Genomic DNA, 14,146 nt, shown 5'->3' on the forward strand with positions numbered 1-14,146 from the left:
TTCTTTTCTTCTTCTTTTTAAATCAAGTGAGTTTTCAAGGCTTCGGGTGATCTCCTGATCGACAGGGTTCATCCCCACCACACCTGGTCCTGGTGGAGCCCAGTCCAGCCAGCATTGGCTGGACACACCGCAACTGGACCCAGCCACAGTGGGGCGTTTGCATTGCATCCAAAAAGTTGGGAGTTTATTCAAGAAAAAGAAAAAAATAATCCAACGAAAGAAAAATAAAAATAAAAAGTCTGTGTGGAGACAGATCCAGCAGCCAGCTGCTCAGAGCCTCAGGACAGTCCAGAGGTTTCCAGGTAACTCTGCAGTTTCCTGACTGTACTTCTGTCCAAGGAGCAAAGGTCGAAGTCAAAAGTAGTGTTTGTGATGTGGAAGTGTCCGGTCTCTTCGATCAGGTTCACAATCTGGAAAACACAAAAGAGCTCGAGGTGAACACAGGTCAGGAAGCTGTTTTCTAGAGTCCGAACTCCAGGGTTCGACTTTTTTCCAATCATGGATGGAGTTTTTAAAAACAGAGCAGATCAATGACTTTCAAAGCTGATCATTGAGACACACTTGAAACAATCTGACTCTTCACAGGGCAGAAGAGTCGTGGTCTATCCACAAGTTTCTGAACGTCATCCATTTGCCGGTTTGGTGGAATTTTACGTTTCCGTTTCCATGGTTTTCAGTCGTTGTTATAGTTTGGTTCAGTAGTTTTGTCTTATTCTCTTTTTTTTTATTATTTTATTTTCACACTTCAATCAATCAATCAATCAATCAATCAATCAATCAATCAATCAATCAATCAAAAAGCTGGTGTGATGATCGATGCGTTTTACAGATTTTCATTGGGAAAAAAAAAAAAATCCATGCATTTACCGTGACTACCATGGAAACGTAAACATAAAATTCCACCGGAAGAGCAAAACCGGCAAAACAGGCTTACGTTTTTGATGTTCAGATCCAATGCAAAAACACAACGGACAGTGGATTCAGAGAATTTGGGTGCAATCAAATCTTGTGGTTTTAACGGACACCTGAGTCCCTTAGATAAAAAAAAACAAAGGTCTGTGCCTGTGGAGTGTTTTATTTTGACGGGACAGAAGAGAACTCAAGAAAACCCAGTGTAATGGTTTTTGTTTTTTCTGGAAAGTATTGTCAATCCCAAGGTAAGGGTATCGTTGAGATCTGAGCGGTACTACTCCGACGACTACTACATTTTAAATTTAGGGTCATGGGGGCTGGATCCAATCCCAGCTGTCTATCCCGTGACTGATCTATAGAGACGAACATCATACGGGAAATTTAGAGTCGCCAATCAACCTATTGTGCAAAAGGAAGCTGGAGAACATGTAAACTCAACCCAGAAAAGTCACAGGAATCAAAACAAGAACCGTCTTGCAGAGAGGTAACAGTGCAAACCACAGTACCAACGTGTCGCCCTTATCAGCATCACCTATTTGCTTATTTTGTCTTTTAGTACTGTCTTCCTGAGAAAGGCGTTAGGGAGATAGAAGCGAATGAAACAAAATGTGGTGAAAGCGTGGTGAATTTGCAGGTCACAACTTGTCCACCAGAGCGTTTTGGAGTTGTTGGATTGTGTATTTGATGAGTTTGATGAGGTTAAACCAAGAAATCCCATTAGCCTCCGTAGCGTAGCTCTGAGCAGCTCGCGGCTCTGCTCCACCGTTCTAGAAATAGCTTGCACCAACAATTAAAGGTAACAAACCTACTGCAAAGACTATACACTGCAAAAACTCAAAATCTGACCAAGAATATTTGTCTTATTTCTAGTTAAAATGTAATTTCTAGTCAAAACAAATCTATATACTAAAAATAATACTCATCACATTTTTCAAGCATATTTTCACTTGAAATAAGTAGAAAAATCTGACAGTGGAGCAAATTTTTCTTTCTTATTACAAGCAAACCTGCTTTGACTGGCAGATTTTTCTACTTATTTCAATTGAAAATTTGTTTGAAACAAGTGAAAACTGTCTAAAAACAAGTACATTTTTAGGTGACGAGTCTTATTTTAAGTGGAAAGAGATTAGTTTTGATTAAAATTGAGACATTTTGACAAGAAATAAGACAAATAGTCTTGGAAAGATTTTGAGTTTTTACAGTGTAGGGATTATGGCAATGGGCCAATTTGCCAAAATGTTGAACTATCTCTTTAACCTCCATTCTGTTTCTTTGTTTGTCTTTTGTTTTCAATCATGAAAATATAATAAAAAACCTTGAATCATAAAAAGAAACCAAACATGATTTCTTCTCCATTTTTTTTAAGAGGGTTGTGGTTTCGTAACAAATCTCTAATGAACTATAAAACTACTACGATGGCGGTCACATGGTTTTTCTGCCGTTTGGTGAGTCAACGTCTTGGTGTTACTAAAAAGACCAAATTGTGTTTTCAGAACCGGCTGCTTCACGGTGGTGAACATGGTTCTGGTTTAAAGGGATAGTTCACCCAAAATTGAAATTTCACTCATTATCTACTCACCCTCACCCAGTTCGTCCAACTTTGACGAACCGGGAAGAGGAGCTTTGAGAAGCTTCCGCTACAAAACAAGCTTGAAAAATAGACTTATTTAATTTTTTTCGGGACAATTTCACATTTCGGGGCTTCAATACAAGACGGACATTACATACGAGCAGCATGGAGGTATTTGGATGTTTTTTGGTGTGTCTTTTTGTTACGAAGACAGTTGGTATCCATTTGCAACCGTCATATGGACATGCACTGCTACGCCGAGACCCCCTGTAACTCAGAGAAGCCACGGAGGACTCTAAAATATTCTCCCAGCCCTTAGTCGACATGACGGTGAGTAGATAATGAGTGAAATTTCAATTTTGGGTGAACTATCCCTTTAAGCAAGAGTCTGTTTGGGGGAAAAAAAAAAAAAAGGAGCCAACCAGGAACCAAAACCTGATCCAGTTCACACCACAAAGCCTCTGCAGAAGGAGCGGCAGCCCACATTGATTACAGAGCAGATCTAAGTCAGATGCTCGCCGGCCGGGTGTCTCTTCTTCGCTCCCATTCGTCTTGTCTCCGTCTCTGTCTCCGTGGTGCGGGAAGGAGGGAGGGAGGTGATCTGGACCCGTTTCATCACCGTTCAGGATTGGTTTCAACTGGAAACAGCTACCAAAGAGTCCCACTGTCTCTCTACACACACACACTACACACACTACACACACACATGCCATCTGCATTACACTTCTCTGTGTGATCCTCCCTCCCTCTCTTCCTCCCCTCCACCACTGAGCACAGAGGCTGATACTTAATCATTTCCATCTCTTGTAACAGGAAATGGAGCCAGTTGGTGAACTCTGCTAGATTAGCTTGATTACTGTGGAGCTACGGTGGCGTTGTTGGGACGGGATTGTGTGTGTTGTGTGTGTTTTCCAGACGTCTCGTTAGGAGGAGCGAGGCAGAAGTTTAGTTGGCCGCCGCCGCCGGGAAGATCCATTAATGCCGTCGTCACATGATAGGCCCCTCGAAAGAAAGAATATGAAGCAAGAAAAACGAGCAATCTCTCCCGAGGTGGAGGGAGGTCAACCGAATAATTCATTGCTTCCAGATGAAGCTGCAGATTACAGACGGATCTGGAGCAGATTACAGAGGGATCCTCCTCTAATCCAACGCCACAGCAGCTCTGACATCACCAGATCAGAGACAAACACACGCAATTAAAGATAAAGTTTTACACGTTTTATGTTTTACTGAAGGTTTAACGATTTAAAGCTTCTCTTCCACTTAATTACCAGGAGTTACTGAAAGTCACCATCCATCCATCCAAGTTTTTACTACTGAGGTTCGGTGTTTTGACTTTCTTGTCTTCAGTTAATTGGATTTTAGATGTTACCTGCTGTAATTCCTCTCTGTTCGGACCCTCACCTCTGGTCCCGAGGTCCCAGATACAGAAGCAGCTGAAATGCAGCGTCATCATGTAACAAAGTACAAATACTTTGTTTTTATACTTGTGTAGGATTTTCACATATTTGTACTGTACTGTATTATTTAGATTTCCTCAGTTCAGCTCCTGCTTCTGAATATTCCCTGTTTTTGTTTTATGTTGCATCTGTGGGTTGAGGTGGTGGGGAGGGGGATTGTGGGTAGGATAGGGTGTTTTGTTTTGTTTTTTTAATTATATGAAGCACTTTGTGTTGCATTTTTAATTGCATGAGAAGTGCTAAAGAAATGATTTCTGTCAACTTTCACCTTCACTCCACTACATTTCCTAAATAAAATGTGAAATTCGACTCCGATACATTTACTTTGTTACGTCTTACTACAAAATAAAGGTCTAGATTGTTAAGAAAATACACCAATTTGAGTTTAATTGTATGAAAAGTGCTATAGAAATAAAGTGTGATTGATTTTCGTCCACTTTCACTCGACTGCATTTCCCAAATAAAATATGTACTTTTACTCCATTACATTTACACATCTATGTCACTTGTTACATCAGAATAAAAAGATAGATAGTTAATGCACTGATTTGAATTGGTGAAGTAACACAACTGTCTGTTGTTGACAACCTAGCGGCAAAATTGAAGAAGAAGCAAAAACAAGAAGTTTAGGAGGCAGCTCAACTACAGTGGTGACCTCTGTGACCCTAGATTCAACTTCCTCAAAAAGCTGCTTGGGACCAGGAAGTTCAGGTCTGTAAAGACTTGTTGGGGAACCAGGAAGAGAGAAAACACTAGTCAGGTTTCCATCCAAATGTATCGAAATTTTTGAGCTAATTTTGTGAAAATGCGCAAAAAGAAAAAGTGAATTTATCCCTGTGGAGCTTCACTTCTCTGAAAAACATCGTAGCAAACTAAACAGCCGCGATTTGGATAAACCAATTGCACATTGGTGAACTAAACAGTTACTTTCTCGCATGAAAAACATTTAAACTTAATCAAGTGACGTAACAACAACAGCGCTACAGCGAGAAATAAAACAGCTTTTGGCCTGTTTTACAGCGGTATATATGCTGCTGCATTCTGGGAAACTTGTATACTGCGGTGTGAACGGCGTCGGTCATCATTTATTAATAAAACCTGTTTCCATAGCAAAAAGTCGCATTTTACTTTTATCGATAAACTGACAAATCCAGCCCCTCCGAGCATAAAAACTTTTTTTTTTTTCCCAGAATTTTCTGCCTTTTTTTGAATTTCTGGCGTTTCCATCCAAGTTTTTTCCCGCAAATATTGAAAATGCGAATAAGAATAGGTGGATGGAAACCCCAACCCGCTGAGACCAGAGAGTGACTCAGTCAGGAAACATCTGAAGCTTCAACCGTCAGACCGACTGCGGTTCAGGACGCGCGTGATTTCACTGAAAACGACCGTGACCGCCAACACAAACACCCAGCAGCCTCACCTGAGTGTGTGTGTGTGTGTGTGTGTGTGTGTCTGTGTGTGTGTGTGTGTGTGTGTGTGTGAAGTACTACAACAAGTTCCTTCAACTCAGCGCTGCTCAAGACGACTGTGACTGGGTTAAAGGGATAGTTCAACATTTTGGCAAATTGGCCCATTGCCATAATCCCTATAGTCATAACAGTAGGTTCGTTACCTTTAATTGTCGGTGCAAGCTATTTTTAGAACGGCGGAGCAGAGCCGCGAGCTGTTCAGAGCTACGCTACGGAGGCTAATGGGATTTCTTGGTTTCCCTCATCAAACTCATCAAATACACAATCCAACAACTCCAAAACGCTCTGGTGGACAAGTTGTGACCTGCACATTCACCACGCTATGAGATACTAACAGACCGTTAAGAAACTGAGCCGTTTTCGAGGTAAATACAGAGTCTGCTTGCTGCTAAACTGTCCCTGAACGCAACGCGCATCAGCGGTTTTGCACGAATTTACCTCTAAAACACTGTTCTGTTATTATCTCATAGCGTGGTGAATGTGCAGGTCACAACTTGTCCACAGAAGCGTTTTGGAGTTGTTGAATTGTGTATTTGATGAGTTTGATGAGGGAAACCAAGAAATCCCATCAGCCTCCGTTAGGGCTGGGACGATATGCTTTTCTCCCGATTCGATTCTTCTACGATTTTTTGGATGCCGATTCGATTTAAATTGCGATTCTACGATATTGCGGATTCTCTCGATTTTTAGTCGCATTTTTAACATTTATCTGCACACAAACACTGTAGGAGCCTATAAATTAACATACTCCATTATAAAATGAACTTAAACCCTTTTCAAAGCCTGTACTCTCTGTATGTAAAAGAGGCTAACAAATACACATTGCACAATATTTAAAAAAATTCAAAATTTTTTTTTTCAAAAATTCAAAAAAAAAATTTTTTTCAAAAAAAAAAAAATCGATTTTTGAAAAAAAAAAATCGATTTAAAAATCGTCAAAAAAGATATTGCGATATCTATGTGAATCGATTTTTTCTCCCACCCCTAGCCTCCGTAGCGTAGCTCTGAGCAGCTCACGGCTCTGCTCCACCGTTCTAAAAATAGCTTGCACCAACAATTAAAGGTAACAAACCTACTGCTATGACTATAGGGATTATGGCAATGGGCCAATTTGCCAAAATGTGGAACTATCCCTTTAAAGAAATGTAAACAAACCACCGCAGGTGCAGCAAGATGATGATGATGATGCTGAGTGATGACCCACCTGTTGCAGTATGTGACCTTCTCTTAGTGTCATCAGTCTTTTGTGCAGCTCCACCAGCTCGTCCAGGTACGCCTGCAAACACACACCAGCCGGACGTCAGCGTGTTTTATCACACATTCGATTTCATTTCTTCTTTTTGCAGCCGGTTGTTTATGTGTCTGAGCATTTATTCTGAAGTTTATTTGATGAGGAAACGGAGACAGAAACAGTCGAACCAGCGTCTCTACAATCAGATCTCCTCCTCCAAATGCTATGATTTTGTTTGACAGAGTCACATAAATAATAAAGTTTCATAAGCTGCATGAGTTTAGATCGAGTTAGTGGAAGTTTATGCAACAAGCATCAAACTTATGAAGGACAGAAAATGACAATAAATATAGAAAGAAAAGAACACATTCATTTTTGTAACAAAAAAAATTCAGTTTCTGTTTTTATTCATTTATTTTCGACATTTCTTATTTTATTCACTCATGTTTTTCTGTGTCCGAATGCAAACTGAACATCACTCTAATCACTTTTTGTCATTTAGTTATTGTTTATTTATTTTTTATATATTTATTTTATACTTATGTCCTTTATACAAATTCAAATCATGATAGCAAAGTATTTAGCTAAATATATTACAAAGTGATAATAAAATAATAATAATCCGACAACAAAAACTGAGGATGAACCCGTTAACACACATTAAAAAACACACAACCAGTTATTATTTTAGATGATTATTTATATTTATATATTTATTTATTTTATTATTTATTGCTCAGTAATTTGTTGAATAATTTGTTGGTTTAATTTATCTTTTTAATTATTTATTTTTATTAGGACATTTAATTAATTATTTTTTTTATTTGTTTCTACCTTTTCAGTATTATTAATATTTTCATTACTGCCATATGTTTAAATTGTTGGATGTTGTTGTATGAATACAAAAATCAATAAATATATGTTTAAAAAAAAACACATACACAACCATCCATCCATCCATCCATCTATCTATCACCATGACAACATCATCTGTCTCAATCGTTTCTTCTTGATGCTTACAGTATTTCCTAATTCGGTTCACACGGGGACTTTTATTGTGAAAAGCTGCGTGTACCTTGTCACAGTCCATGTTCTTGTTCTTGTCCTGTTTGCTCTGTTTGGTCGGACTCTTCACTTCCAGGATCTGAGGGAGGGAGGAGCAGAGTGAACACACACACCCGACACACACACAATAATAACACACCTGGGTTAGAGTGTGATGTCATCCTACCTGGTTATTAGTAGTCTTTAATAGGGGCGGGGCCTCGTTGTGGGAGGGGGGCGAGGGCGAGGAGCTGTCACTCTCACTGCCGTCGCTTAAACTGACCCTGAAGAGTGAAAACCACAAAGAAACCACAACTTTTAATCAATCACACACTTTATTTGTCCCCAAGGGGCAATTTAAAAGGCATAAAGAGCAGCATTAGGACAAACAAGACATCAGACAACATAGAAACATTCACAAAGTGCTTCAGTTATCAATTTCAATTTCAGAAGTGCTCTGTGCATCATGTTTAAATCCTCAAGGCTCAGGCTAGGTTAGGTCACACTGTATTTAAAACATCTCACGACAACGTGTCCACTGACCGGCGTTGGTGGTGTGTGAGGTGTGTGTGCGCGAGTCGCTCCATGTCCGAGTCCATGTCGTTGTCGTCGTCGTCCTCCGAGTCGTCGTCGTTGTCGTCCGAGTGCAGGTCCTGCATCACCGACTGCAGCGGGCCGAGGACTGAGAGGGGAGACACAACACGACACGACACGACACAACCACGCTGGGGTTAAGGTTGGTTTTATTTATTTATTAATAATTCAGATTTAAACTTAAATGCGTGAAGCAGCAGCAGGTCATGCTGTGTGAGGAGGGGCGGCGGGTGGAGGGACAGTGAGGTGGGAGGAAACTGGAGGTGAGGAGCTGCTGCTGGATTTATCATGAACAGTGTGTTACCGGACTTTAACCAATAAAATCTTCCTTAGGTTCAAGAGGCCAAAAACACGTTTTGTGAGGTCACAGTGACCCTGACCTTTGACCTTAGGTTACTCAACTCTACTCAGTGCATCCCTGAACCCAACTGAACCAATGTGATTCCTCAAAACCAAACCAACACTCACTGTGTTTTGTGAGGTCACGGCGACCCTGGACTTTTATGGAGCCAAATCACTGACATTAAAATTTAGCATTGAAAACAGAATTTGGCATTATAGTTAGGGATGTCACAATTATACATTTTCTTGGTACAATTATTGTAAGAAATAATCACAATTAATATGCATTAATAAATTTCACAACACTATGAATGTGTAAAATCAAATATAGTCAAAAAGTAATTACATTACTCATTGTTAACACAAAATATTTCAAGTATCTTAATATATGACCAGTTATTAATCCCCCAGGGGAAGTGTCTGAAATATTCAGGTCATAAATTGTCGTCTATATCAAATGTTTATGTTTATTTTAATCGTTTTTTATGTTGTTTTGATTTGTTTTAAAAATACAAATGACAAGCTAACATTTAAATTCCTACCAATTAAATGTTACGTTAGTTAAATTGACCAGTATCTGAGCATTTACCTTTATTCTGCACATCTGCCGATATAGTTCCGACATAATCTTTTTTGGGGAAGTCACGGTATTTAGGAATATTTACGATAATTAATTGTGGCGTTTAATACCACAATTTATTGTGAAAACAAGTAATCATGACATCCCTAATTATAATAAAAAATTTGGCTTACAAAATAAAATTTGGTATTGTAATAAAAGTTGTCTGTTTTTTTTTACACTGTTGTTTTTTTCCCCCAATCTCACTGGTTTTGAGTTTCACTTTTCTTTTTTTCAGTTTCAAGTTGCTGGCAGGGTTTTGGCGTGGAGGGGAGGGGGCTAGGGGAGGGGGCTAGGGACGCGTGAACGCACCTCCAGGTTTTTAAAAAGGGACTGGGAGGAGCGCGGCCTCGAGCAGCTGAGCAAAGTGAATCACAACAGACCAACAAAGCTAAACTGAAAAAAAAGAAAATAGAACTGAAAACCAGTGGGACTGAAAAAAGAGATTGTAAAAAAAAACCTTTTATTACAATGCCAAATTTTAATGTCGGTGATCTGGCTCCATAACTTTTGACCTTTCACTACCAAAAATGAATGAGTTGCATAAACAGGGCGACATGGCCTAACAATAAAATTACAATTATGTTTTTAAATCAATGTTTAAGTCAAAGCAATGACTCAAAACAGCTGGCAGAGGAAATAATAACAGTAACGCTAATAATGATGCATGAATATTCATGCGAACGGGTGAGGGGACAAAACATCGTCCATGCACGTGTGACGGAGGCTGTGGAGGCGTCACAGCGTCTCAGTGGAGCCGTTACCTGTGTGGGTGGTGGGGTGGGTGGTGGTGGTGGGGGGGAGAGCCACCCTTTTCCTGATGATGAAGTCCACCACTGCACCCAGAGAAGGATTACAAACACAAGCAGAGGTCACATGAGGACCCTCACATTGAAAACAACACCACCCGGGTTTCTGGACTCGGTCGGAGCCGTCGGAGCCTCTCAGTCCATTTTAAAGCTGCTTTCTCTTTATTTTTTTAACACAGTTTGATGTAATTTCTGTCTGATAATTGATCGCTGCTCTGGTCAAACAGGTTGTAAACAGAAGGGAGCAGAAAAAAAAAGTTAAACTTATAGGCAGATTGTTGTTCTGTAATATTTATGTGACACACAACTTCCTGTCTGTTGTCTTATGACGCCAATGTTCGCCTTTGTTTTCACTTTATAACGACTGTGAAGAGCACAAGAATAAAAATCAGTCTGAGAAAAAGACGAATACAAACAAAAAAAGGAGTCAAATTTAAAGGGATAGTTCAACATTTTGGCAAATTGGCCCATTGCCATAATCCCTATAGTCATAGCAGTAGGTTCGTTACCTTTAATTGTCGGTGCAAGATATTTTTATAACGGCGGAGCAGAGCCGTGAGCTGCTCAGAGCTACACTACGCTACGGAGGCTCATGGGATTTCTTGGTTTCCCTCATCAAACTCATCAAATACACAATCCAACAACTCCACAACGCTCTGGTGGACAAGTTGTGACCTGCACATTCACCACGCTATGAGATAATAACAGAACGTTACCAGACAGAGTTGTTTTAGAGGTAAATGCAGAGACTGCTTGATGAAAAACTGCCCCCGATGGAAACGTGCATCAGCGGTTTTGCATGAATTTACCTCTAAAACAACTCTGTCTGGTAACGTTCTGTTATTATCTCATAGCGTGGTGAATGTGCAGGTCACAACTTGTCCACCAGAGCGTTTTGGAGTTGTTGGATTGTGTATTTGATGAGTTTGATGAGGGAAACCAAGAAATCCCATTAGCCTCCGTAGCGTAGCTCTGAGCAGCTCGCGGCTCTGCTCCGCCGTTCTAAAAATAGCTTGCACCGACAATTAAAAGGTAACGAACCTACTCCTAAAACTATAGGGATTATAGCAATGAGCCAATTTGCCAAAATGTTGAACTATCCCTTTAACATCTGATAAATATTGTATCTTTTGTTTTCTCTCCTAAAAAAGTTAAAACTTGAATTTTATGATGATTTTTATCATAAAACTGCAGCTTTATCTCAGATTATAACACATTTATTTCACATTTTGAAAACCAAAACTTGATTTTCTTTGATATAGCTGATAAAATCTCTGAATGTGGCCTCTCCCTCTGTGACCCTGATAAAACTGCTGTTACCAACACAAATAAAAGAGATTATTGTTCAGATGAGATTTTTAAGATCTTTAAAAAAAAAAAAAAATGTTCAAGGTTCTTTCACTTGTATTTCCTGCCCTCCGTCTCAAAGGAGGGTTAATATATGACCATGTTGTGATTCGTCCTATAAAAACCAGACTTCGATATTCAAACAGATCTGAAATGCACATAAAAGATGAACTCCACTCGAGCCTCGGGGCACTGACCTTGTCGTTTGTGGTGTGTGGGTGCGAAGCCTGAACTGGAGCTGGAACTGGCCGGACTGGGCTGTTCAGACTGGAGGAGGAGGAGGAAGAGGAGGAAGAGGAGGAGGAGGAAGAAGAGGAAGAGGAAGAGGAGGAAACAAGTGGTGAACAAACACGACACATCAAAAACACAATCAAGTCTGATCAAACGTTAGCGTTAGTCATGGCTCTAACTACGTAATCCTAAAGAAGAGCTGTATCCGCTACACATGAAGCCTCAGGGAGCGCTGGCATAAAAGCCTGCATATTAATTTGTTTTAAAATAATTTTTTACATTGTTTAGTTTTATTTTATTCTCTTTGTTTTGTATTGTACCTTTATTTTCTTTCAATGGACCATGAGTCTGCAATAAAGATATGATGAAACGTACCACCAACACCCAATGTTTGGTGTTTGGAGTCGACACTTTCACTTCCTCTTCTCACGGATATTGACCGAGCATGTTATGAGATAACACCCAACATCAAAGCCACGACGAGTGTTTTATTTTGAAAACTAGGAAAGATAAGAAAAGGGAAACTAGGAAAAATCTGGCCAAACTACAAACAATAAGCAGGTTTGTTGTAACGTCTGTAATAAAAGCCATCCGAGTCCTTTTTCCACATTTTTGTCCTTGAAGATGCAAAAACCCACCACACAATCAAACATCCTATTTTTTTTATTAGGTTTTATTCTGAAATCCTTGAAATTTATTAATTTAATTGAATATTTGTCACCGTTTGAAGCTGCTGTTTCCCTGCCGTCCACTAGAGACACTGCTGCTCTGTGGGTCAGTGGGATAAATACAGGTGGGTGTGTTGGTGTGGATGTTAAATTGTCATGTACATGTGTATAAATATACATAAATATGTGTTTCTGTGTGTAGTTGGGGAGATTATACTGTCCTGCAGTCTCTCAGACACACACCTGCACACACTGGCCTTCAGACTCACTAAAAATCACTATTCACTACACTTCACACAGCACATACAGTATGTGGGTTATAGTGGGAAATTGAAGCTCTTGAGGATGCATGTGTGTGTGTGTGTGTGTGTGTGTGTGTGTGTGTGTGTGTCTGAGTGTGTAGTGGGAGTGTGTGCATCTTTGTGAGCAAGTGCGTTGTGTCGTTTCAACGGAAAAACAGAGGAAAACTAGGATTTAAAGGGCGAAAATGCTAAAAATCTATATGTATTTGGTTATAAGGATCAATTATTTGAACCAGGGTGAAACAGATATTAAAGGGATAGTTCACCCAAAATTCAAATTTCACTCATTATCTACTCACCCTCATGTCAACTAAGAGCTGGGAGAAGTTTCAGAGTCCTCCGTGCCTTCTCTGAGTTACGGGGGGGTCCGTGCAGCACTATTTGTCCATATAATGGTTGTGAATGGATACCACTTTTCTTCGTCCAAAAAGACACACCAAAAAACATCCAAATACCTCCATACTGCTCGTCTGTAATGTCCCTCTTGTATTGAAGCCCCGACATGAGAAATTGTTCCGAAAACAATGAAATAAGTCTATGTTTTAAGCTTGTTTGTAGTGGAAGCTCCCAGTGTGTCAGTTCACTGCTCTTCCTGTGTCAGTGCAAACCGGCGGAACAATTTCTCATGTCGGGGCTTCAATACAAGAGGGACATTACAGACGAGCAGTATGGAGGTATTTTGATGTTTTTTGGTGTGTCTTTTTGAACGAAGAAAAGTGGTATCCATTCACAACCATTATATGGACAAATACTGCTACGCCGAGACCCCCCGTAACTCAGAGAAGGCACGGAGGACTCTGAAAATTCTCCCAGCCCTTAGTCGACATGAGGGTGAGTAGATAATGAGTGAAATTTGAATTTTGGGTGAACTATCCCTTTAAAATATCTTTAGGGCAGTTTACATACGAGCACATTTTACATCTTTATAAGAGGTACGAGCAGAGTCTGGAGAGAGGAGCTCATGTCATTTGGTTTCTGAAGCTTTGGGACTCGTCCAGTTAATTAGCCACGTCCAATCATTGATCTTTCATCTCATCTGATCGGACCCCAGGTGTGTGCAGGTCTGAGGACGGGGCCGAGCCTCCAGGTGCTCACCAGATCCTCCTCACCACATTCCTCATATTTGTGAATCAGCCAGTTGTGTGTGTGTGTGTGTGAGTGAGTGAGTGAGTCTGCTGCCTGGAGCTGGAAGAGGTTTGTTGACGTCGACTCGCTCGTCTTCAGCCCCACAGGTATTGATTTTAAACAATTTGGCCGACACAAAGCACCGACTGGTTCTGTAGTAAAACATCTCGGCTTTTACCTCGTCCCACTCAGAGACGTTGGACGAGCCCATCAGACTTCATCACAATTAATTTAGCTTCCTCCTCTAAAGACATTTGATGGGGCCGACTCCTCCCGAGGACAAACCAGTGGTTTTCTCAGACTCAGACAGACGGTCCGTCCTCTGAACGCACCGACGCTGAAGCCCTGAACTGTTTATGATGCAAATAAATGACAAGGAAACACAATAGAGATGCAGATTTCACTAAAACTCCAGTTTTGTAA

At 40.3% G+C, this 14,146-nt stretch overlaps 1 protein-coding gene across 2 annotated transcripts in view; it reads right to left on the reverse strand.

Moving 5' to 3' along the window:
* Positions 1-14,146, reverse strand: part of mllt3 (MLLT3 super elongation complex subunit) — a 51,495-nt gene continuing 37,349 nt past the window's right edge. Inside the window, exons 8-14 of one of the 2 annotated variants that reach the window (XM_085759523.1) lie at positions 11,595-11,664; positions 10,006-10,077; positions 8,230-8,368; positions 7,874-7,970; positions 7,718-7,786; positions 6,616-6,687; positions 1-410 (exon numbers count right to left, since the gene is read on the reverse strand). In XM_085759523.1, coding sequence (XP_085615649.1) covers positions 279-410; positions 6,616-6,687; positions 7,718-7,786; positions 7,874-7,970; positions 8,230-8,368; positions 10,006-10,077; positions 11,595-11,664 — 651 coding nt within the window. In that variant the 3' untranslated portion in view covers positions 1-278. The remainder of the gene's footprint in view (positions 411-6,615; positions 6,688-7,717; positions 7,787-7,873; positions 7,971-8,229; positions 8,369-10,005; positions 10,078-11,594; positions 11,665-14,146) is intronic. The other variant, XM_085759524.1, reaches the window with a different exon arrangement.

The sequence above is a fragment of the Trachurus japonicus genome, chromosome 18, assembly GCF_045865225.1.
Source record: "Trachurus japonicus isolate A0001 chromosome 18, Traja_1.0".
In the NCBI taxonomy this organism is placed as follows: Eukaryota; Metazoa; Chordata; class Actinopteri; order Carangiformes; family Carangidae; genus Trachurus; species Trachurus japonicus.